At 46.3% G+C, this 24,507-nt stretch overlaps 1 protein-coding gene across 6 annotated transcripts in view; it reads left to right on the top strand.

The window, feature by feature from the left end:
- Positions 1-24,507, top strand: part of ABR (ABR activator of RhoGEF and GTPase) — a 551,973-nt gene that overhangs the window by 306,234 nt on the left and 221,232 nt on the right. For all 6 annotated transcript variants that reach the window (XM_075335215.1, XM_075335218.1, XM_075335216.1 and 3 more), the window contains one exon: positions 1,245-1,349. In XM_075335215.1, coding sequence (XP_075191330.1) covers positions 1,245-1,349 — 105 coding nt within the window. The remainder of the gene's footprint in view (positions 1-1,244; positions 1,350-24,507) is intronic.

The following is a 24,507-nucleotide window of genomic DNA, read 5'->3' as shown; positions in this document are numbered from 1 at the left end:
GGGAGGGGAGGGAGGGATTTCTCTCCCTCTCTCCTCCGTTGCTGGCTATTGCCATTCTTGCCCTGCACTCGCGGTACACCAGTGTTCTGCAAGTGCAGTGCGATTTTTCTCTTGCGCCATAGACTTGAATGGGTGCGAGAGAAACAAGGAGCGCATTACACCCGCAGCATGCTGCGATTGTTTTCTCGGTCCAATTAGGGCTGAGAAAATAATCGCTCATGTGTGCTGACACACAGGCTAATATAAGTCCGAATGGAATGCGATTTTTTTTTTTTTTTTTTATCGCACTCCACTCGCACCGTTTTTCTCGCCGTGTGTCTCTAAGACTGTGTGCACATGTTGCATTTTTGAGTGCAGATTTGTCACAAAACCTTAAGAGAATCCTGATGTCAGCAAAGCCAATGAGAATCCTGAAGTGTCATGCACACTCTGCTTGTTTGTGACGTGCAGATTTGGTGCAGAAAATAATCTGCAGCTTGTCAAATACTTCAGCATTTTTGCAGCATTTTTTCACCCATGACTTTAAAGAAAATAAAAATTAAAAACCCTATAAAAACGCAGGTATAAACATTTTTGCTCCAAAGACTGACTGTACTCCCAAATTTTCAGTGTGAACAGGTGACAAAAAAAGACAGCCGCACTCTGAAAAGTTAAAGCATGTAAACCATGAATGTAAGAATATAGGCATGCATTACTGCTAAAGGAAATCTAAGAAAATATTTTTAGCACACAAAAATGGCCATTTCTATGTCTGCCCAGTAGCCGCGTCAAGGCAGTCTTATGTTACCGGGAACAGACACTGACCTGAAGCCTCTCTCTGGGTTATAAACCTCCATGTGTATGGGCGAGTAGGAACCTGCTTTAAAAAATAAAATTACCTGTGGCTAATGGGGGAGGGGTGCACAATAAGAAGGCATGACTCCATAATCTAGACAAAAAGACTGACGGCAAATTTGCAGTGTGAACAGGTGCATGACTGAATTCTTATGGGTCGCCTAATAGTATCTTTGATGCTTTTTTATTAAAAAATACTCTGAAATAAAAAAAACCAAACTTTTTCGCCAGGATATAATGAGGTTCTTATCTTTTGTTGTGCTAAGGTCACAGATCACGCCTTCTAACCGGTATCAGCTCAGTGCTATGAACTTTATGATGGATCTTTGAATTCCTGATTTTTCTTTTATAGCTCTGTGAAGTCTCTCGCCTCTATCTAACCATCTGTGTCTTTTCTTTTTTTTATACAGGGAGAAAGCGAATCTGATAAAGGGCTTTTGATGAGAAAACTTGTCCTCTCTGGGGTTCTAGCAAGTGAGGAGATCTATATCAACCAGCTAGAAGCGCTGCTTTTGGTGAGCACATTTTCCTTCTAAGTCATAATAGTAATAAACTCATTAAATGTGGAATTATTAGTAGTTTGCAGGAAGTTGTTTCACAGTGGAAAGATTAACCAGATGACGATGCAGGGCGGGAATGCCATCCTGACCTACATGTGGATGATGCACCATGCTCCATGTGCTGATTACATCGCTATGGCAAGGGCTGCAGATCTCTCATCTCTACCGTTTAACCATCTGAATGCCACATTCGGTGCTGAATGCACCATTTAAAGGGTGCAATGGAATCTTCTTTGATCGAAGTCCATATTTCTTATTAATAAGGTTGTCCGCTTTTATACATCCATAGGAAAAATTTAAAGGGAATCTGTCACCAAAATTTTGCAATGTAATCTGAGAGCAGCATAATGTAGGAGAAGATTCCCTGATTACAGTGATGTATTACTTATTGGGCTGCGCTTTGCTGTTTGAACACTATACGTATTTTATCAGCAAGATATTATCATTACAGGGCAACTTGAAAGGTGTAAGGTTTTGTAAGGTGCTGTTGGTTAGTAATCATGCACTTTGCTTTTATTGTGATTATACACTGCACCTGTTTATCATATTACAGGTCTTTGAATCTATATACTGTTCTGTGATACCCCGTTTTTCCAGCCTATTAGTTTGTCTCATGCATATTTAATAAAGATATAATACATTTTTTTTTTCTTTTTGTTCGTTTTTTCTTTCTTTGGTTTCAATGTAATCTGAGAGCAGCATAATGTAGGAGCAGAGATCCTGATTTCAGTGATGTATCTCTCATTATGCTGCGCTTTGCTGTTTTAATACTACAGTGGAACCTTGGTTAACAAGAACAATCCGTTCTGGGAGTGTGCTTGTTAACCAAGTTACTCGTTCATCAAAGCAAGATTTCCCATAGGAAATCATTGCAATGCAGACAATTCGTTCCACAAATTGTTAAATGTCCCATCCTGGTCCCCTATTGTGCCATTCTAAACACGCACAAACACGTACAAACATGCACACACACATATTATGCTCACCTCACCTTACCTTCCGTTCCATCGCCGGTGTTAGAGAGAGCAGCAGGAAGGGGGGAAGGTGGTTATACACAGGAGTAGATAAAAGGGAAAGCGCATATGGAGAAAATACATACTATATTGGAGCTATGCTAATGCATATAAGCAGGTGAATCCAGCAGAACCCTGGATACACACAGACTTTACATCCAGCCTATCTTACAGGGAGGGACACTCCCACAACAGAAAAAATTTGAAACTTTGAACAGGCTGCAAACTGCAAATCAAAGGGGTTTGAAAATGAAAGAATGAAAAACTTGCAGCCTCGAACAGTGCAATTTTAGCAGCTTAAGATAATCATCAGTGGCGTAACTAGAATCCGATGGGCCCTGGTGTAAAATTTTGGTCTGGACTCCCCCAGATGTTACTGTAATGCACCACCAGTCACATCCATGCCGATGTCCGCTTCCGGCCAAGTGGCTTGTATTGCAGCGCTGTGCATTTCAGCTGCGTGTACGCTCAGAGACGCACATTCAGCTAAAGCGGGTGCTGATGTGCCCCCCCCCCCCCCCCACACCTGGTCATAATCCTGAAACACAGCTGTATTGATCTCGTATAGTGGTCACCACTACTAACCATTCCACAGTGAAAGCACTAATCCTTTAGGCTATATGCGCACTAGAAAGTGCCTTTTTCTCAGGAAAAATCCTGACCTTTTAAAAGAATCCTGCATCTGCGTTAAAAAACCGCACCAAAACTGCAGCGAAATCAGCATGCAGTTTTGCCGTGGATTTTGTGCGGATTTGCCTCGGATTTACAGCGGATTTTCCGCGAGTTGGTCCCTGCGGATTTTTACCATTATCTATGGCAAAAACCACAGGTACCTGCGGAAAAGAAGTGACATTCTCATTAATTCCACAGCGGAAAATTTGCGGGTTTAAAAAAACAGTGTGCGCACAGCATTTTTTAAAACCCATAGGATTTGCTGGAGAATGACTGCAGCAATGCTAGACACATTTTCTGCATCAAATCCGCTGCAAATCCGCGGTAAATGCACAGCGTGCGCACAGGGCCGCTTTCCAAGCCCTTGAGGGAATCGCAAAAATTATTTGTAAAATATTTGTGGTGCTAATCACATTACAATCCTGTCTGTTGCACACTTCTTTGAGCACCAGCTATTTTAGCAGATTCCGCCATATAATAGTGCATGATCAGCCAAATGTCCATTTTCATTGAGTAGAGGGGGGACACACACCCTTGTGTCTGTGGCTTATTTCACTTAAAGGAGTTGTCCGACATAAACTCAACATTTCTTGTTAAGCTAATCTGTGCTGTATTGTCATATAAATCACACCTACATTGTTATTTTTTGTTTTCTGACTTTTGTTCCTCTTGATTTATCCCTTTAGGCCTTGTGCGCACTAGGCGTTTTTGCCGCGTTTTTAGCGGCGTTTTTTACCGCGTTTTTGTGCTGAAAACGCAGTGACATTGCTTCCCCAGCAATGTCAATGGGTTTTCAGAAGTGCTGTCTGCACACAGCGTTTTTTTTTAGCTGCGTTTTTGTGGTGACCACAAAAACGCAGCATGTCAATTATTTCTGCGTTTTTCACTGCGTTTTTCACCCATTGAGTTCAATGAGATGTTCAAAAACGCAATGAAAAAGGCACATTGCAAATATAGCTGCGTTTCTATGACTAAAAACGCAGCTATAAACGCAAGGGGTGGGCACTACAGTGACGTGTACAGGAAGAGGATTCCTTCTGTTGGTAAACACAGAAGCATGAATCCTCCCGGTACCGTCACCGCTGCGTCCACCTCCCGTCCTGTGCATGTCAGCTCCGTGCGGCGCCATGTCTGGGCGGGAGGTGGAGGCAGCGGCGAAAACAAAAGTGAACAGTAGAAAAAAAAAATGTCATATATACTCACCTGTCTGCGTCTGCAGGGTCCCGGTGCCATGTCCGCTCCTGTCCCGGTCCCGCCGCTCTGGCTGTGTGCAGTCTCCCCGGGGCAGGACCTTGCTTGCAGGACCTGGCGGTGGATCACCTGATGCAGTCACCTGACGCATCAGCTGATCGTAATTCTCGCGGTGTCGCCCGGTCGGCTATCAGCTGATCCTGCCGTCAGGGGACTTCATCAGCTGATTACCGGCAGCTCCGGCAGCGATGGGACAGGATCAGACTCTCATCCGATCGCTGCAAGAGCTGCCGGTAATCAGCACATAAGTGAGTATGTATTTTTTTTTTTTTTTTTTTTTCTACTGATGCATCAGCTGATTGTATAATCGGCTTTTATACAATCAGCTGATGTGTGATGTGCTTCAGGCACTTGATCCTGACACATCATCTGATCGCTTTGCCTTCCAGCAAACCGATCAGATGATATTGGATCCAGATTGGACGGCGCGGGACCCTGACCCAGGATTACTGCGGAGGGGGGGTTTATTTCAATAAAGATGGAGTCACTAATTGTGTTGTGTTTTATTTCTAATAAAAAAAAATTTCTGTGTGTTGTTTTTTTTTTTTTTTATCATTACTAGAAATTCATGGTGGCCATGTCTAATATTGGCGTGACACCATGAATTTCGGGCTTAGGGCTAGCTGATAATATACAGCTAGCCCTAACTCCATTATTACCTAGCTAGCCACCCGGCATCAGGGCAGCTAGAAGAGTTGGATACAGCGCCAGAAGATGGCGCTTCTATGAAAGCGCCATTTTCTGGGGTGGCTGCGGACTGCAATTCGCAGTGGGGGTGCCCAGAGATCTTGGGCACCCTGCACTGCGGATTCCAATCCCCAGCTGCCTAGTTGTACCCGGCTGGACTCAAAAATTAGGCGAAGCCCACGTCATTTTTTTTTTTTAATTATTTCATGAAATTCATGAAATAATTAAAAAAAAAGGGCTTCTCTATATTTTTGGTTCCCAGCCGGGTACAAATAGGCAGCTGGGGGTTGGGGGCAGCCCGTACCTGCCTGCTGTACCCGGCTAGCATACAAAAATATGGCGAAGCCCATGTCATTTTTTTTTTCTTTTTGGGCAAAAAACTGCATACACTAGTGAATGGAGGATGCTGAGCCTTGTAGTTCTGCAGCTGCTGTCTGCTCTCCTGCATACACTAGTTCTGCAGCTGTCTGCTCTCCTGCATACAATGAACATTTTGAAGAAGGAAATGACATCAGACCTTTTTTTTTTTTTTTTTTTCATCAACAATCTTTAATGGCATTGTGCACTGATTAAAAACGCAGTGAGCAAAAACGCAGCAAAAAACGCACCAAATCGCGGCAAAAAACGCATGCGTTTTTGCCGCGTTTTTTTAGCCGCGGGTGCGTTTTTTGAGACAAAAACGCACATAAAAACGCAGCGTGAAAAAAACGCTTAGTGCGCACATACCCTTATTCTCTGCAGCTCTTTGTTTACATTCAGCTCAAGCAAACATGATAACTTCCTGTGCTAAACCTCCTAGTCAGAGCTGGCACCGCCCGGACTCACTGTCCAGCCCCACCTCCTGCACACACATTTCCTGTCAGTATTTTGTCCCAGCACTGAGCTGTTATCACTACAGCATTGAAAATAACAGCTCCACATGGGGCTCTGCACTCCCCACCACATCGGGCTCTGCACTCCCCACCACATCGGGCTCTGCACTCCCCACCACATCGGGCTCTGCACTCCCCACCACATCGGGCTCTGCACTCCCCACCACATCGGGCTCTGCACTCCCCACCACATCGGGCTCTGCACTCCCCACCACATCGGGCTCTGCACTCCCCACCACATCGGGCTCTGCACTCCCCACCACATCGGGCTCTGCACTCCCCACCACATCGGGCTCTGCACTCCCCACCACATCGGGCTCTGCACTCCCCACCACATCGGGCTCTGCACTCCCCACCACATCGGGCTCTGCACTCTCCACCACATCGGGCTCTGCACTCCCCACCACATCGGGCTCTGCACCACACACACACATATGGCTCTGCACCACACACACACATATGGCTCTGCACCACACACACACATATGGCTCTGCACTCCCCACCACATCGGGCTCTGCACTCCCCACCACATCTGGCTCTGCACTCCCCACCACATCGGGCTCTGCACTCCCCACCACATCGGGCTCTGCACTCCCCACCACATCGGGCTCTGCACTCCCCACCACATCGGGCTCTGCACTCCCCACCACATCGGGCTCTGCACTCCCCACCACATCGGGCTCTTCACGCCCCACCACATCGGGCTCTGCACCACACACACACACATATGGCTCTGCACCACACACACACATATGGCTCTGCACCACACACACACACATATGGCTCTGCACGACACACACTTCGGGCTCTGCACTCCCCACCACATCGGGCTCTGCACTCCCCACCACATCGGGCTCTTCACGCCCCACCACATCGGGCTCTGCACCACACACACACACATATGGCTCTGCACCACACACACACATATGGCTCTGCACCACACACACACACATATGGCTCTGCACGACACACACATCGGGCTCTGCACTCCCCACCACATCGGGCACTGCACTCCCCACCACATCGGGCTCTGCACTCCCCACCACATCGGGCTCTGCACTCTCCACCACATCGGGCTCTGCACTCCCCACCACATCGGGCTCTGCACCACACACACACATATGGCTCTGCACCACACACACACATATGGCTCTGCACTCCCCACCACATCGGGCTCTGCACTCCCCACCACATCGGGCTCTGCACTCCCCACCACATCGGGCTCTGCACTCCCCACCACATCGGGCTCTTCACGCCCCACCACATCGGGCTCTGCACCACACACACATATGGCTCTGCACCACACACACACATATGGCTCTGCACCACACACACACACATATGGCTCTGCACGACACACACATCGGGCTCTGCACTCCACACCACATCGGGCTCTGCACTCCCCACCACATCGGGCTCTGCACTCCCCACCACATCGGGCTCTGCACTCCCCACCACATCGGGCTCTGCACTCCCCACCACATCGGGCTCTGCACTCCCCACCACATCGGGCTCTGCACTCCCCACCACATCGGGCTCTGCACTCCCCACCACATCGGGCTCTGCACCACACACACACATATGGCTCTGCACCACACACACACATATGGCTCTGCACCACACACACACACATATGGCTCTGCACCACACACACACACACATATGGCTCTGCACCACACACACACATATGGCTCTGCACCACACACACACATATGGCTCTGGACCACACACACATCGGGCTCTGCACTCCCCACCACATCGGGCTCTGCACCACACACACACATCGGGCTCTGCACTCCCCACCACATCGGGCTCTGCACCACACACACACATATAGCTCTGCACCACACACACATCAGGCTCTGCACTCCCCACCACATAGGGCTCTGCACTCCCCACCACATCGGGCTCTGCACTCCCCACCACATCGGGCCCTGCACTCCCCACCACATCGGGCTCTGCACTCCCCACCACATCGGGCTCTGCACTCCCCACCACATCGGGCTCTGCACTACACACACACATCGGGCTCTGCACTACACACACACATCGGGCTCTGCACTACACACACACATATGGCTCTGCACCACACACACACATATGGCTCTGCACCACACACACACATATGGCTCTGCACCACACACACACATATGGCTCTGCACTCCCCACCACATTGGGCTCTGCACTCCCCACCACATCGGGCTCTGCACTCCCCACCACATCGGGCTCTGCACTCCCCACCACATCGGGCTCTGCACTCCCCACCACATCGGGCTCTGCACTCCCCACCACATCGGGCTCTGCACCACACACACACATATGGCTCTGCACCACACACACACATATGGCTCTGCACCACACACACACATATGGCTCTGCACTCCCCACCACATTGGGCTCTGCACTCCCCACCACATCGGGCTCTGCACTCCCCACCACATCGGGCTCTGCACTCCCCACCACATCGGGCTCTGCACTCCCCACCACATCGGGCTCTGCACTCCCCACCACATCGGGCTCTGCACTCCCCACCACATCGGGCTCTGCACTCCCCACCACATCGGGCTCTGCACTCCCCACCACATCGGGCTCTGCACTCCCCACCACATCGGGCTCTGCACTCCCCACCACATCGGGCTCTGCACTCCCCACCACATCGGGCTCTGCACTCCCCACCACATCGGGCTCTGCACTCCCCACCACATCGGGCTCTGCACTCCCCACCACATCGGGCTCTGCACCACACACACACACATATATGGCTCTGCACCACACACACACACACATATGGCTCTGCACCACACACACACACACATATGGCTCTGCACCACACACACACATATGGCTCTGGACCACACACACATCGGGCTCTGCACTCCCGACCACATCGGGCTCTGCGTCCCACACACACACACATCGGGCTCTGCGCCCCACACACACACACCGGGCTCTGCGCCCCACAGACACACACCGGGCTCTGCGCCCCACACACACACACACATCGGGCTCTGCGCCCCACACTCACATCGGGCTCTGCACCACACACCACATAAGGCTCTGCAACCCTCCCCCCCCCCACACACACACGGCGCTCTGCACCGACCCCCCCCCCCACCATCCTTCTATACCGAACCCTATCCCCATAGGTAACACATGTAGGCTACAGTCACATGACCGTTCCGTTTTTGCGGTCTGCAAAAAACGGTCCATTTTATTCACAGATGCATCAGTGTGCCTTCCGTTTTTTTTGCGGACTGCAAAAAACGGAAGCAGCAAGAAAGATAGATGAGTAGTTATAGAGACAGAGAGATAGAGGGATGAATGAATGAATAGAGGGATAGATAATAGATGAGAAAGACCTATATCATGTCCCACCCCCTACATATTCTAAGCTGGCACCCTTTAGTGACTTTCATGTGGCACTAAGGGGTGCTTAGCCTTGTATTTAGCCAAAAAATAAATTAAAAAAAAAACCAAAAAACGACGTGGGATCCCCCCCCTATCTTTTGTAGCCAGCTAGGGTAAAGCAGACGGCTGCAGCCTGCAGACCACAGCTGGCAGCTTCACCTTGGCTGGTAATCCAAAACAGAGGGCACCCCCACGCTGTTATTTTAAATTAAATAAATAATTTAAAACAAAAAACACGGGGTCCCCCCCCAAATTGGATCACCAGCCAAGGTAAAGCGGACAGCTGTGGTCTGGTATTCTCAGACTAGGGAGGTCCACTGTTTTTGGACACTCCCCAGCCTAAAAATAGCAGGCCACAGCCGCCCCAGAAGTGGCGCATCCATTAGATGCGCCAATCCTGGCGCTTCGCCCCAGCTGATCCCGTGCCCTGGTGCGGTGGCAAGCCGGGTAATATATGGGGTTGATGCCAGATGTGTAATGTCACCTGACATCAGACCCTGGGGTTCATGATGTCACAGCGTCTATCAGATACCCGACATCACAAACCCAGTCAGTAATTAAAAAAAAAATTATACAACAAAAAAATTTTTATTTGAAAAAACACTCCACAAAACATTCTCTCTTTCACCAATTTATTGAAAAGAACAATCAAATCTGGGTCCGGCGTAATCCAATAAGGGGGTCCCACGATGCCAGCCATCTCCATATCCATACCATAGTCACTGTCCCAGGCAATGTTGAACAGAATGTTCCCCATTGGCTGTGAGAGTAATGCAGTGACCTGAGCTAACATCAATGAGTCAGCCCAGGTCACTGCAGGGGATGACGAGCGCTGCTGTCAGGAGGTTAGATGAGATCATTACCTGCTGTGACAATCTCCTGCACTCCTGACGTCAGCACTATCATTGACTTCCATTGTCCGCCGCGTTCTCAGCAGTATCGCGGGAGCCCGTGACGTCACCGCTAGTGACAGTCTCGGGCCGCCCGCGAGACTTGATGTGAGAACGCGGTGGGCATAGAAGTCAGTGACAGCGGTGACGTCAGCAGAGCAGGAGATCGTCACAGCAGGTAATGATCTCATCTAAGCTCCTGACAGCAGCGCTCGTCATCCCCGTGGCTGCCAACACTGCTGATAATGCAGTGCGGGCAGCCTCGGGGCTGGAGCGGGACACAGACTGCACTGGCATTCCTGTGATCCTTAGCAGGGGGCCCGGTGCTGGCAGTGACACCGTGGGCAGTTGCCACCAGGCCCCTCCCCCAGGTCACAGACCCCACAGCAGTGCCGGGGAGGTTGCGGGGAGAGTACAGTGTATGGGAGGGTGCAGGGAAGGGGGGAGGGGACTCCACGCACTGTACAGCCCAGCAGGGCGGCAACATGCTGTTCCCAGATTTGCATGTCAACATAGTCCTGCCCATGTTGACATGAAATGACCGGAAGCAGCAAAATCGCTGCAGGAGCGGTCACATGACAACTCTGAGCCGGGGAAGAGGGGCTGACAGCAGGGCAGGTAAGTAGTCTCTATCTACTTACCTGCCCCAATGTAGCCCAATAGGGTAATAATAAAAAAAAGTCAAAATAAGCCGGATAACCCCTTTAAGAGCAAAAGATTCTGAATGGTGAAACCCAACTTGCACATCCCTCTTTTCATAAAAATCTGCCCATTATGGAATAGACGGGATCTACATTACACAGGTCAATGGATCCGCAGAAATCGGTGATTGCACAGCTTTTATAATGGTGGAATCCATACGCTGTGCAAATATAATGCACTCAATCATTAACACACCTGTTATTGCGTGCCAAAGGGGGTTTTCTGCTGTATGAAAACGTTTTCTGACCTGTATGCTTGTGATGTGAGCAGAAACTAATGTGAAGGGATTTTTTTGTTGTTGTTAATTACCTTTTGTTGAAATTAAACTTCCCTATGAAAGAAGAACACAATTGCATGACCCTCCCCATTGCAAAACTGCAGCGGAAATGTGTGTGTATAAATATTTTATAGTATGAGACTAATCATGTTTTTGTGGTTTTGTATTGGTCTCAACAAATGCTGTATTATGTGCGTCAAGAAAAACTCAAAGCTGTTAATATGCTTCTTTCTACACTTTTCAATGTCTACAGAGCAGTATTTTTTTTTTTTGTAGTGAATTTAATTAGAGCCCCATAAAATGCAGTTTTATTTGATGAAAAGTCATGCGGTTTGCATATTGCCTATCCATTTCTTATAGGTACATGAAGCACAAAAATTAATGGTGAAATTATATGGGAAATACAATTGCTCAAAGGTTTGGCATCTCCAGGGCTCCAGTCTTATAGATATCTTGCAAGGGATAATAATTTTAAAGGGAACGTGTCGTAAAAAAAAAAACTAAAAAAAACAACAAACATTTTTTCAATAATTGAAAAAATATAAAGTATTAATGTTTTCATGTTATGTTTTAAATAAAATTTTGTTTTTAATTGAGAAAAATATAAAAAAAAGTTGTTTGATATTTTCTACTCTTAAACACTAGGGTGAGCAGCTGCTGAAATCCTGCTGTAGAGCTACTGTAGAACTAGCTCACATTACAGCTGCAGTAAAAGTGGGTGGAATCTGCTCTCCTGTGTGTGATGTCATCTCCCCCTCCTAATCTGAGTGTTTCCAAAAGGATAAGGGAAGACTAAGTTTAGGATCACAGTGAGGAGCCATTTTGTTGGTGGCCGCAAAGTGATCCTAATATGTCTAAAGTGTCACTAAGGCCAGCTGCTTAGTGCTCCACTGTATCCTGCGCTCCGCTTTTTCCCTACGGCTCGCTGTTTCCCAATGTTTTACTGACTGTTTCCCTACGCCCCGTTGACTGTTTCCCAATACCCCACTATATCCCGTGCCCGCATATACTGTGCTGCCGGCCGGGATCAGAGGTCCGAGGTAACATGTAGCGAGGAGGGGTGATCTGCAGCCTGAGCGGCACTGCGCTACAGATGTCATGCCACGCTTACCGCTCCCAGCCGCATGCACTCACCTCAGACCTGCGCCCCCGGCAGCCTGTCCTGTCAGCAATCACAGTACATAGCAGCGAGCAGCGGAGGCCCAGGGTGAGCACACACACGGATGGGGGAGTGAGCGGTGGGGAGGTAAGCGGAGTGGGAGAGGGGTGTGACCGGCAGAGTTCGGGGGAGGGGTTTGCCCAGCATAGTGCCGGGGTGAGGGGTTTGACCGGCATAGTGCTGGGGTGAGGGGTTTGACCAGCAGAGTGCGTGGTGGAGGGGGGTTGACCGGCAGAGTGTGTGGGGGGGAGGGGGGTGCACGGGGCAGAGTGGGGAGCAGCACGGTACAATCACCGCTGTCCGGTACTCGCCCCATCCATTCCGGCAGGTGACTGGGAAGGTGGAGCACACACTATACGCTGTAAGCTCCACCGAGATGGTGCCGATCTCCTCCCTCTGCTGTGATCTGGACAGCCCATAGGGCGTCTCCAGTTCACAACAGGGAGTTCTCCTGTGTTATGTATAGGAGTCTGACTATCAGAGTCAATGCCCAGGGGCTGCCATGAAGGAGGTGAGTAACTGTCCTCACAGCAAATCCAAGAATGCAGCCCCCAGTGTTTCAGTAAAACTAGAGTTAAATAAAAACTAAATAAACAGTGAATTTAATTTTGTATTAAAAATACTTGATTTCATAATCCCTTATTAATACAAAAATAAAAAAAGCGACACCTTCCCTTTTATGTTCCAATTGTTTTTTTTCCTTAACAATTTTATGCCTGGGTTTCACATGTTGTTTACGGTAATGTGCTGCATGGTCAAGAAGCGCTTGACAATTATAGGTGACAAATTGGCGGTAAGATTCATGTGCGTCACTTAGGTCTGTTGCGGATTCTCAGCGACTGCAGGTGAAGCGTGTAATTTGTATGTACCTCACCTGCACTTGTAAATCCGCAGCAACTTTCCTGTGCAGTTCTCGGCTACGCTGCGCACAGTCACCCTGCAAATGTAATGTAAAGTCCAGTTGTCGTACAGCCAGTCACAGAAAGCACAGAGGCATGCCTGAGCTCCTGAGACTCTCAGGAGTTTCTGTGTGTGTGTGTGTGTGTGTATTTTTAGAGCACCATTGATACAATGGTACTGTACATGTAAAAAGGAGTAACATACAAGATACCGATATCGACTGCAGTGAACAAATTAACAATGACAGACTGGTACAGATAGGAGAGGGTCCTGCCCTTGTGGGCTTACAGTCTACTGGATAATGGGGAGGAGACAGTAAGTTGGGGGATTGCAGCAGCTCCGGTGGTGGGGAGGAGGCAGTGGGGTCATTGCAGACCGTAAGGCTGCTTTCACACATCCGGTTTTAGCAGAGCCGGCCAATCCGGCTCTAAAACCTATGCAACGGATGCGGCGACCGCATCCTTTGTATATGTTTTTTACATGCGGCCCGTCCGTTTTTTGCCGCTTGCGGCAAGCTACTGAGCATGCGCAGTGGAAAAAATGCTGTGTTTGCCGGATGTGGTGTTTGCCGCAGGACGCCGGATGCGGCGTCCATAGGCATGCATTGCAAATCGCGCTGGATGCGGCGCGATGCGTTTTTTTTTTTTTGCCGGACCAAAAAACGTGCCAGGCAATGTTCCATCTGGCCGCCGCATCGGCTAAATCTGCCGCATGCGGCAAAAAACGGACGGAACGCAAGCCCATGCGGCACAATACGGCACTAATGTAAGTCTATGCAAAAAACAGCAACCGGCAGCAAAAAAAACCAGTTGCGTTTTTTCTGCAAAGCGCCGGATTGTGCCGCACAGGAAAAACCGGATGTGTGAAAGCAGCCGTAGCTTTCTTGAAGAGATGGGTTTTCACGTCCTGTTTGAAAGCTCTGAGTGTGGTGGCCAACCGGATGTGTTGAGGCACAGAATTCCAGAGGATGGGGGATACTCAGGAGACGTCTTGGAGGCCATTGGGTGAAAAACCTACAAGTGTGGAGGAGACAAGGACATTTTAGGAAGACCGGAGATGACGACTGGGAAGATATCAGGAAATTAGTTCTGAGATATATGGGAGAGAAGACGGATTATGGACAGCTTTGTAGGTCAATTTTAGTAGTTTGAGTTAGGTAGTCTGGGGAGTTGGGAGCCAATGAAGGGATTTGCAGAGGGGAGAAGTGGAGGAGCGAGGAGACAGGTGGATTAGTATGGACTGGAGATGTGTGAGAGTATTAACAGGAAGGCCACAAAGAAAGATATTGCAGTAGTATAGGCCGGAGACATGAGGGCATGTACTAACATTTTAATAGCTTCAGGGCTGAGGAAGGGACGGATTCTGGAAATATTTTTGAGTCGGAGGTGGCAGGAGGTGGTCAGGGCTTGGATGTGCAGTTTGAGGGACAACGCAAGAGTCGAGGGTTACTCTGAGGAGGTGGACTTCTGGTACAAGGGGGAAAGTGATGTCCGTTATTGTGATAGACGAGATATGTGAATTAAATAGGATTTAGGAAATTGTATGAAGTAGGGGGTCAAAGAAGGGGAAAGATATTCTTTGGTGTATTTTCTATAGTTAGAAGTTTAGACCTGTCCAGGATCCTGTTCTACCCCATTACTTGCTTCTCTTCACCTGACAAGAGAGAAGGCCGGGTACAGGAACACCTGTGCTTTGTTTGCTTTGGATGGGCATACACCTTGTGTAAGATTTGCATCAATGTAAATCTAATTCTAATTTTGCAAACACAAAATGTGGAAGTGTCAAGGAACAATCATTCTCTTCACATCATTTAAAGGAACCAGCCTGTTTTTGACACCTGCCTTACTGAACCCACCATAATGTACTACATTCATAGGCGTTTCCCATGACTAGGAGGATGAGGGGTGTGCTTACTTTCTGAACAGTCCCCTATGTCCATGGCAAGACATATTGAAATGTTTGCTACTTATCCAATGCCTCTTAAGGGGAATCTGTCACTAGGTTTTTGTCACCTAATCTGCAAGCAACATAACGTAGGGGCAGAGTTCCTGATTCCAGTGATGTCACTTTTAGTTTAGTCAGCAGGAGATTATCATTACAGGACTTCTTGCGTGTTGCCAGGTAGTCCAGCATATTCATGCGCCCTAATATGTAATTCACAGAATAAACAAGGGACAGCAACCTCATCTTGAACCTCAACTATAGTTAGTACAGAATAATTCCCCCATATTATAGGACTTCCCAATGAAGGGACATACTCCTGCAAACTATTCAATATTTATGTGTCCAAAAACACACAGAGTAATTAAATGTCCAACACAATTTTATTTGACATATACAACATCCAAAACATTAAAATTTGTATACACCACATCTGTGACACAAAACATGAGTCACAGTGGGATATGTGCGGCAAATACAAGGAGTGAGAAAACTCCACAGGGGTGGGGGCCAGCACAGTGATGTTAGAAAAATCAGAGTGGGACAAAGTATAACTCCAATCAACATATAAGTATTGTACATAACCCCACTCTAACTATAATCAGCATACTATAATATTGCCATATTCATGATTTAAAATGTGAATCCCTACGCTATATACCGCACCTATGCAGCTACATATCTCAATAAGTCAAACAGGATAATTCCCCTAGTGTAGTGCATGGGTGAAATCTATACATACCGAAATATAGGATGGCAAAAGTACACCGTGCACAGCCCAGGCACATACATTTTTAATATTCATGAGCCCTGTATAAATGCTAGATCTGCAGCAGAGAGCACATTGATTTTATCAAAATGACAGCAAACAGCTCAGTAAGTGACACATCACTGGAATCAGGATCTCCGCCTCTATATTATGCTGCTCTCAGATGGGGGAGCAAAAACCTGCTGACAGATTCCCTTTAATGAATCAGGAGCATCTGACTCCAGCACATCTCATCAAGACCGGCATTAACAATCCCCGTCTTGGTGAATTGAGGCCCTAATTTCTACCTAAAGACATACAATGCTGAGTTGTGGCAAATCTGAAGCAAATTGCGCACATATTACATATATATTTTACACTATTTAATGAAAGGGATGTGGCCCATGGTAAAAATCTAACTTTGTAATGACCTCTTTTCTTTAAACCGGACCTTACAGTAGATTTTTTTTCTTTAATTTTAGCTGAGCACATCCTCCGATTGCCGCTGCTTCACGGCGTCTAGGACAGTTTTTCTTTTCTTTGTGCCCTTCCATTCCAAAGTCAAATTTTCCCATCAACCATTTGGGCGTCGGATCACAAAACTTCTCGTTGGGCGTTTGGTTTTTTTCCCCTTCTGATGCTGAACAATCATGACACGGCCGCTGCCATAGAGACATTTTTGGTAAACGCCCAGTTGGCTGAAGGTAAAAATTGCATATACTGCATATATAACTGTGTGGCAGTGCAGGGGCACAGAAAAGAAAAAGTGTTCCAGAATCGGTGAAACAACGGAATAGAAGAGCTAATTTAGTGAATGGTCCTGTTTAAAACTGTATGATGACATTTTTCATGAGTTGCAGTAAAAAATACCAAAAAAAACCCCCTATAAAACTTATCTAAGGCCTCATTAAGACACCCGTGTTTCATGTACATGTTCTAGCCATGATTTTCACAGATGTGTACATGTAGTCTATGGGACTCGTCACACGTTTGTGTTTTTTTTGTGCACCTGGCATGTCCATTCGTTACATGGCGTCTGTGTGTGATTAACATTGCCAAGGATGGGAGAAGCTTTCTAATTTATTCATATGTGAAAAATCACTGATGAAAGACGGACAAGAAAACCTGACACTGACCAAATGATAAAATCTGATCCAAAACACTGGTGACATTTCTACCATTTTTTTTTTTTGTATTTGTGAACAATTACGCTCAGTGGTTAGCACTGCAGTCTTGCAGCGCTGGGGTCCTGGGTTCAATTCCTACTAAGAACAACATCTGCAAGGAGTTTGTATGTTCTCCCCGTGTTTGCGTGGGTTTCCTCCAGGTTCTCTGGTTTCCTCCCACACTCCAAAGACATACAGATAGGGAATATAGATTGTGAGCCCCAATGGGGACAGTGTTGCCAATGTATGTAAAGCGCTGTGGAATTAATAGCGCTATATAAATGAATAAATATTATTATTATATTACTGATGTCTGATTGAGGGCTAACTTGGTTGGCGATTCGTTTTTGACCTAAAGAAAGAAGCTTGTGAAATTTGCGGCCTTTAAAGGGAACCTGTCACCAGGTTTTTCCCATATAAGCTGCGGCCACCACCAGTGAGCCCTTTATATACTGCTTTCTAGAACACTGTATATAAGAGCCCAGGCCGCTCTGTAGAACATAAAAAAGACCTTTATTATACTCACTGAGTGGGCGGTCCGGACCAATGGGTGTCTCTGCTCTCTGGTCCCGTGCCTCTTCCATCTTGTGTGATTGCCGTTCTCCTTCCCAGCTCCATGTGGATGACGCATCCTACATGATCCACACAGAGGCCGCCATTGCCATCCTGCGCACGTTCCTTTTGATCTGCCCTACTGAGGCAGATCAATGTATTGTAGTGCGCATGCGCGGGCGGTCTTTGACCTTTCCTTGCATCTGTGCATTACAGTACTTTGTTCTGACCTCAGTAGGGCAGATCAAAGTGCGTATGCGCAGGAGCACAATGGCAGACTCTGTGTGGATCATGTAGGACGCGTCATCCACACGGGGCTGGGAAAGAGGACGGCGACTGCACAAATAAAGGACTCACTGGACTGAGAGCAGTGACACCCCTTGGATCTGACCCCCTAAGTGAGTATAATAATGGTGTATTTTATATATACAGTTAGGTCCAGAAATATTTGGACAGTGACACAAGTTTTGTTATTTTAGCTGTGTACAAAAACATGTTCAGAAATACAATTATATATATAATATGGGCTGAAAGTGCACACTCCCAGCTGCAATATGAGAGTTTTCACATCCAAATCGGAGAAAGGGTTTAGGAATCATAGCTCTGTAATGCATAGCCTCCTCTTTTTCAAGGGACCAAAAGAAATTGGACAAGGGACTCTAAGGGCTGCAATTAACTCTGAAGGCGTCTCCCTCGTTAACCTGTAATCAATGAAGTAGATAAAAGGTCTGGAGTTGATTACAGGTGTGTGGTTTTGCATTTGGAAGCTGTTGCTGTGACCAGACAACATGCGGTCTAAGGAACTCTCAACTGAGGTGAAGCAGAACATCCTGAGGCTGAAAAAAAAGAAAAAATCCATCAGAGAGATAGCAGACATGCTTGGAGTAGCAAAATCAACAGTCGGGTACATTCTGAGAAAAAAGGAATTGACTGGTGAGCTTGGGAACTCAAAAAGGCCTGGGAGTCCACGGATGACAACAGTGGTGGATGATCGCCGCATACTTTCTTTGGTGAAGAAGAACCCGTTCACAACATCAACTGAAGTCCAGAACACTCTCAGTGAAGTAGGTGTATCTGTCTCTAAGTCAACAGTAAAGGGAAGACTCCATGAAAGTAAGTACAAAGGGTTCACATCTAGATGCAAACCATTCATCAATTAAAAAAATGGACAGGCCAGAGTTAAATTTGCTGAAAAACATCTCATGAAGCCAGCTCAGTTCTGGAAAAGTATTCTATGGACAGATGAGACAAAGATCAACCTGTACCCGAATGATGGGAAGAAAAAAGTTTGGAGAAGAAAGGGAACGGCACATGATCCAAGGCACACCACGTTCTCTGTAAAACATGGTGGAGGCAACGTGATGGCATGGGCATGCATGGCTTTCAATGGCACTGGGTCACTTGTGTTTATTGATGACATAATAGCAGACAAGAGTAGCCGGATGAATTCTGAAGTGTACCGGGATATACTTTCAGCCCAGATTCAGCCAAATGCCGCAAAGTTGATCGGACGGCGCTTCATAGTACAGATGGACAATGACGCCACGCATACAGCCAAAGCTACCCAGGAGTTCATGAGTGCAAAAAAGTGGAACATTCTGCAATAGCCAAGTCAATCACCAGATCTTAACCCAATTGAGCATGCATTTCACTTGCTCAAATCCAGACTTAAGACGGAAAGACCCACAAACAAGCAAGACCTGAAGGCTGCAGCTGCAAAGGCCTGGCAAAGCATTAAGAAGGAGGAAACCCAGCGTTTGGTGATGTCCATGGGTTCCAGACTTAAGGCAGTGATTGCCTCCAAAGGATTCGCAACAAAATATTGAAAATAAAAATATTTTGTTTGGGTTTGGTTTATTTGTCCAATTACTTTTGACCTCCTAAAATGTGGAGTGTTTGTAAAGAAAAGTGTACAATTCCTACAATTTCTATCAGATATTTTTGTTCAAACCTTCAAATTAAACGTTACAATCTGCACTTGAATTCTGTTGTAGAGGTTTCATTTCAAATCCAATGTGGTGGCATGCAGAGCCCAACTCGCGAAAATTGTGTCACTGTCCAAATATTTCTGGACCTAACTGTACCATGTTATACAGAGCGGCCTGGGCTCATATATACAGTATTCTAGAATGCTGTATATAAGGGATCACTGGTGGTGGCCGCAGCTCATAAAGGAAAAACCTGGTGACCAGGTTCTCTTTTAGGCTAGTTTCACACTTGCGTTGGGCGAAATCCGCTGGGTCCGTTGCTGCATCGGTTTGACGCATCTGTTATCTTTGTGGTGTCAACGGATGCAACGGATCCGTTATTTCACAGTAATCCGTTAGCTGATTCCTGTGAAATAATGGACCGTTGAATCCGTTTGGCGTCAGTCTAACGGAATGCGTCAGCTCTGGGTTTTTTTTCTTTTTTTCATTTTTTAAATTCTGGGCATGCTCAGTAGAAATTAGCGGAATCCAGCAGCGGATTCTGTTGTAAAGCACTTTGCAACGGAATCCGCTACCATAGGGAGCCATTATAAATTTTAACGGAAGCAACGGAATCCGCTGCTCGGCGCCATTTTGACGCAAGCTGTTAACGTTACATGCTGCGTTGCTTCCGCTCGGCGGAAGCAACGCAGCGTCGGCCAGCGGAAGCAACGCAGGTACTTTTGGCACAATCCGTCATCCATACAAGTCTATGGGAAACAGCAGAATCCGTTAACGGATTCCGCTGTTTTCCAAAAGGGCGGATTGCGACGGAAGGAAAATAACGCAAGTGTGAAAGTACCCTAATAACCATACTTCACCGACTTCTGCCAGAACCATTTCATGGACTCTTTGTATATTATTTTATTTTATTTTCATTATCCGAGAATATAACCGTAGGAAGGGGAGAGGATTACTGCTTCTTATCACAGTTGGAAGCAAAACCATTAATTCATACCGAATGCTGAGCGCACAACATATTAGGTTTTCTATTTCCATTGCCTGTATATTGAGACGTACATGTAATAAGATATGCTCATTGTATAGATGGAAAAATAGACTATAATGCCAATGGTACGTTTCCTGTTTTTTTTAAGAACAATGCAGTATAAAATAGTTGAAAGGCAATATTAGAAATGATAGAGGGGGAAGTTGACTCTTAATACGTTACAATAAAGTGTCTTCTATATAGGCACACTACTGGGCATGTTGTGGACTTCTCTTTTTCTGGTTAAGCAGGAATAGGGAATAAATAGCGGTGCTAAATAGATTGGAAAAGATCAGATGGAAAAGACTCATCCCACACTCTAGTCTGAATATTCGCCAGCAGGGTGCGTCCCGCAGCACCATCTTTGTGCAAGAGAATCTCACAGTAGGGATGTCATTTCCCACCTAGCACCCTTAGGCTACATGCGCATGCTGCGTTATTTGCCGCGTTTTTTGGTGCAGTTTTGCAGTCAGAAAGTTCTCACTTTTGACTTCCCAGCAAAGTCTATGAGAATTCAGATTTGCTGTGCGCTGCTCACATTGCAGTTTTTTTTGTCTGCAGTTTATTTATCACAAACGTCTGACAAACTGCAGCATGTTCATTCTGTTTGCGTTTTATCCCTGCGTTTCTCATTAGTGATGGGAGGACTTGCAAATCAATCCCCACCCAGTCGAGGTCGGCGGGAGATTGATCCCTGGTATCTGGCCAGATACCGGTCCCTATATAATCTATGGGGACAATAATCTGGCGCAAAGGGGGAGGAGCAGGCGTTTGATACAGCCGCGGCGATAACTCTGTAAGTATATTCCCACGGCCTCGCATTCTTCTTCCAGGGCCACTCATTAGGCTCATGCAAATTCACTGCTTCCCCCGCCCACCGGCATCTGTGATTGGTTGCAGTTAGACGCGCCCCCCATGCTGAGTGACAGCGTGTCTGATGCTACCAATCACAGTCGCTGCTGGGTGGGTCTATACCTACAGTAAAATTTTAAAAAAATTGACATGTGGTCCCCCCCAATATTATGATATCCAGCACAGATAAAACCCATGGCTACAGGCTGCAGTCCCCAGCTGTCGGGCTTTATCTTGGCTAGGTATCAAAATTGTAGGGGACTACATGTAATTTTTTTTTTAATTTATTTATTTTACTGTAGGTATAGACCCACCCACTGGCGACTGTGATTGTGGCTGGTATTCTCTAATTTAGGGCTTAGTGGCAACTGTGAGCTGACATTAACCCCTTATTACCCTGATTGCCATCACACCAGGGCAATCGGGAAGAGACAGGTAAAGTGCTGGGTTTGTCGCATCTAATGGATGAGACAATCCTGGGCATCCACAGGCTATTTTTAGTCTGTGGAGCCGAATAAGCATGGGTCTTCCCAGTCTGAGAATACCAGCCTGGCTTTATCTTGGCTGGGTAGCAAAATTGGAGTGAACCAGACTTTTTTTTTTATTATGATTATTATTAAAGTAATTTAAAAATACAAAAACAAAAATCAAGACAAGCGCATGGCTGGAGGGGCTGTGCTGGGTATCATTCTATGGGGTGGGGACCCTAAGTCAATTTTTTAAATTTATTTTTACTGTACGTTATAGACCCACAGACCGGGTCTGTGATTGGAAGTGTCACACAGGCTGTCAGATAGGCTGGGGGCACTGTCTGACTGCAACCAATCACAGCCGTGTATATATATATATATATATATATATATATATATATATATATATATATATATATATATATATATATATATATATATAATAGCGCACTTGCTTTATTATTTTTTCTTTTTTTATTTCACAGGTGCCCGATCCAAAATAAATAGTTGGATTTACAGTCCAGTTCGCCCATCACTATTTTTCACAAAAAAACCCATCAAATCAGAATTGCCAAAAACGCACAGAAAAAACGCATTACAAGCAGTTTGGTTTTATTTGTTGTGTTTTTTTTTTTAGACCTTTCAGACTTTGTGACAAGGTGCAGTTTTGATGTCTCATAGGTACAGTTTGTTTGACAACAAAACTGCAACGTGCGCATGTAGCCGTAAGCAGGCTTTACACGCTGCGATCTCACTAGCGAGATCGCAAGCGATCGTACCTGCCCCCGTCCTTTGTGCGACACGAGCAAATCGCTGCCCGTGCCGCACAACCTCGCTTAACCCCATCACACGCACTTACCTGCCCTGCAACGTCGCTCTGGCCGGCGAATCGCCTTTTTTCTAAGGGGGCGGTTCGTGCGGCGTCACAGCGATGTCACACGGCAGCCGTCCAATAGAAGCGGAGGGGCGGAGATGAGCGGGACGTAACATGCCACCCACCTACTTCCTTCCGCATTGCCAGTGGAGGCAGGTAACGAGATGTTCGTCGCTCCTGCGGTGTCACACACAGTGATGTGTGGTGCCGCAGGAACGACGAACAACATCGCTAATAAGCAGAAAGCGATTTTTTTTTTTTTTTGTTTCAAGACTACCTCTCCACGGCAAACAATTTTGACCGCTTTTGCGATCGTTTAAGGTCGCTCATAAGTGTCACACACTGCAATATCGTTAATGATGCCGGATGTGCGTCACAAACACCGTGACCCCGACGATAATTCAATAACGATATCGTAGCGTATAAAGCCCATTAAGAGTCTCATGCATCTGATTTCCAGTGGACAGGCCATTTTCACACAAATTCTCATTATATCAGACTTGTCATTGTAATCTAGGAAAGTAAATTTTGCTTGGCAAAGTCTTAATATCCGGTTTTCTGAACCGACCTGATAAGAACGCCATTCCTGCCCCACACGGTGAGCTCTCGCAACCCCTATAGCTGTGACTGAGATCCCTCTCACAGAGTCTCTGAAATCCTGAGGCGGGAACCGACTCCATTAACCGTGACTAGTCTCAAATTGCTGCTTCTGGGTGAGTCTCTGGGTCTTCCACCTTTTCACTGAGGCGTTTTGTTTCTGTTTTCACTGTCCTGACCGGGCCATTTTTTTCATTTCTGACCAGTGTCCCTTTGTGGTAATAACTCTGGAACGTTTTAACAGATCCCGGTGATTGACCTTTTTTGTGGCCTATTGTCCTTCATCATCTTGTAGAATATTTTTTACGTTTTATTTGTGAAAATATCAGTAATTTGGTGAAAATTTTGCAATTTTCAAACTTTGAATTTTTATGCCTTTAAGTCAATAACATTTACTACATGTCACAAAAAATAGTTATTAAATACCATTTACCACATGTCTACTGTACATAAGCACAATTTGTGAAACAATTGTTTCCATTAGGCAGTTAAAAGGTTTATAACATTATCTGTAATTTCTTATTTTTGCTACAAAATTTACATAACTATTTTAATAGGGTCCACATCATATTTCAAATGACTTTGGGGGGCCTATGTGACAGAAAATACCCCAAAAATGACGCAATTCGAAAAACTGTACCCCCTCAAACTGCTCAAAACCACATCCAAGAAGTTTATTTCTCTTTCAGAGGCTTCACAAGAACTAAAGCAACGTGAAAGGAAAAAAAATAAAAATTGTAATTTTTCCCATAAAAATGTTATTTTAACCCCAAATTTTGCATTTTCTGAAGGGTAATTAGAGAAATTGCACTTATCAATTTGTTGTGCAGTTTACCCTGAGCGCACACAGACCCCATATGTGGTGGAAAACTACTGTTGAGAACACGGCAGGGCTCAGAAGGGAAGGAGCGTAATTTGACTTTTTGAACGCAAAATTGGCTGGAGTTGTTAGCGTACGCCTTGTCGCGTTTGGAAAACCCCTGATGTGCCCAAACAGTAGAAACTCCCCCACATGTCACCCGATTTTGGAAACTGTACCCCACAAGGAAATTATCTATATGTGTGGTGAGCACTTTGCACCCTGTGAAGATGAAAAATACATTTTTCCCACAAGCATGTTGCTTTTG

The sequence above is a fragment of the Anomaloglossus baeobatrachus genome, chromosome 2 (assembly GCF_048569485.1).
Source record: "Anomaloglossus baeobatrachus isolate aAnoBae1 chromosome 2, aAnoBae1.hap1, whole genome shotgun sequence".
NCBI classification, from domain to species: Eukaryota; Metazoa; Chordata; class Amphibia; order Anura; family Aromobatidae; genus Anomaloglossus; species Anomaloglossus baeobatrachus.
Note: the sequence above shows the minus strand (reverse complement) of the source record. Positions and strands in the feature narration are given on the sequence as shown.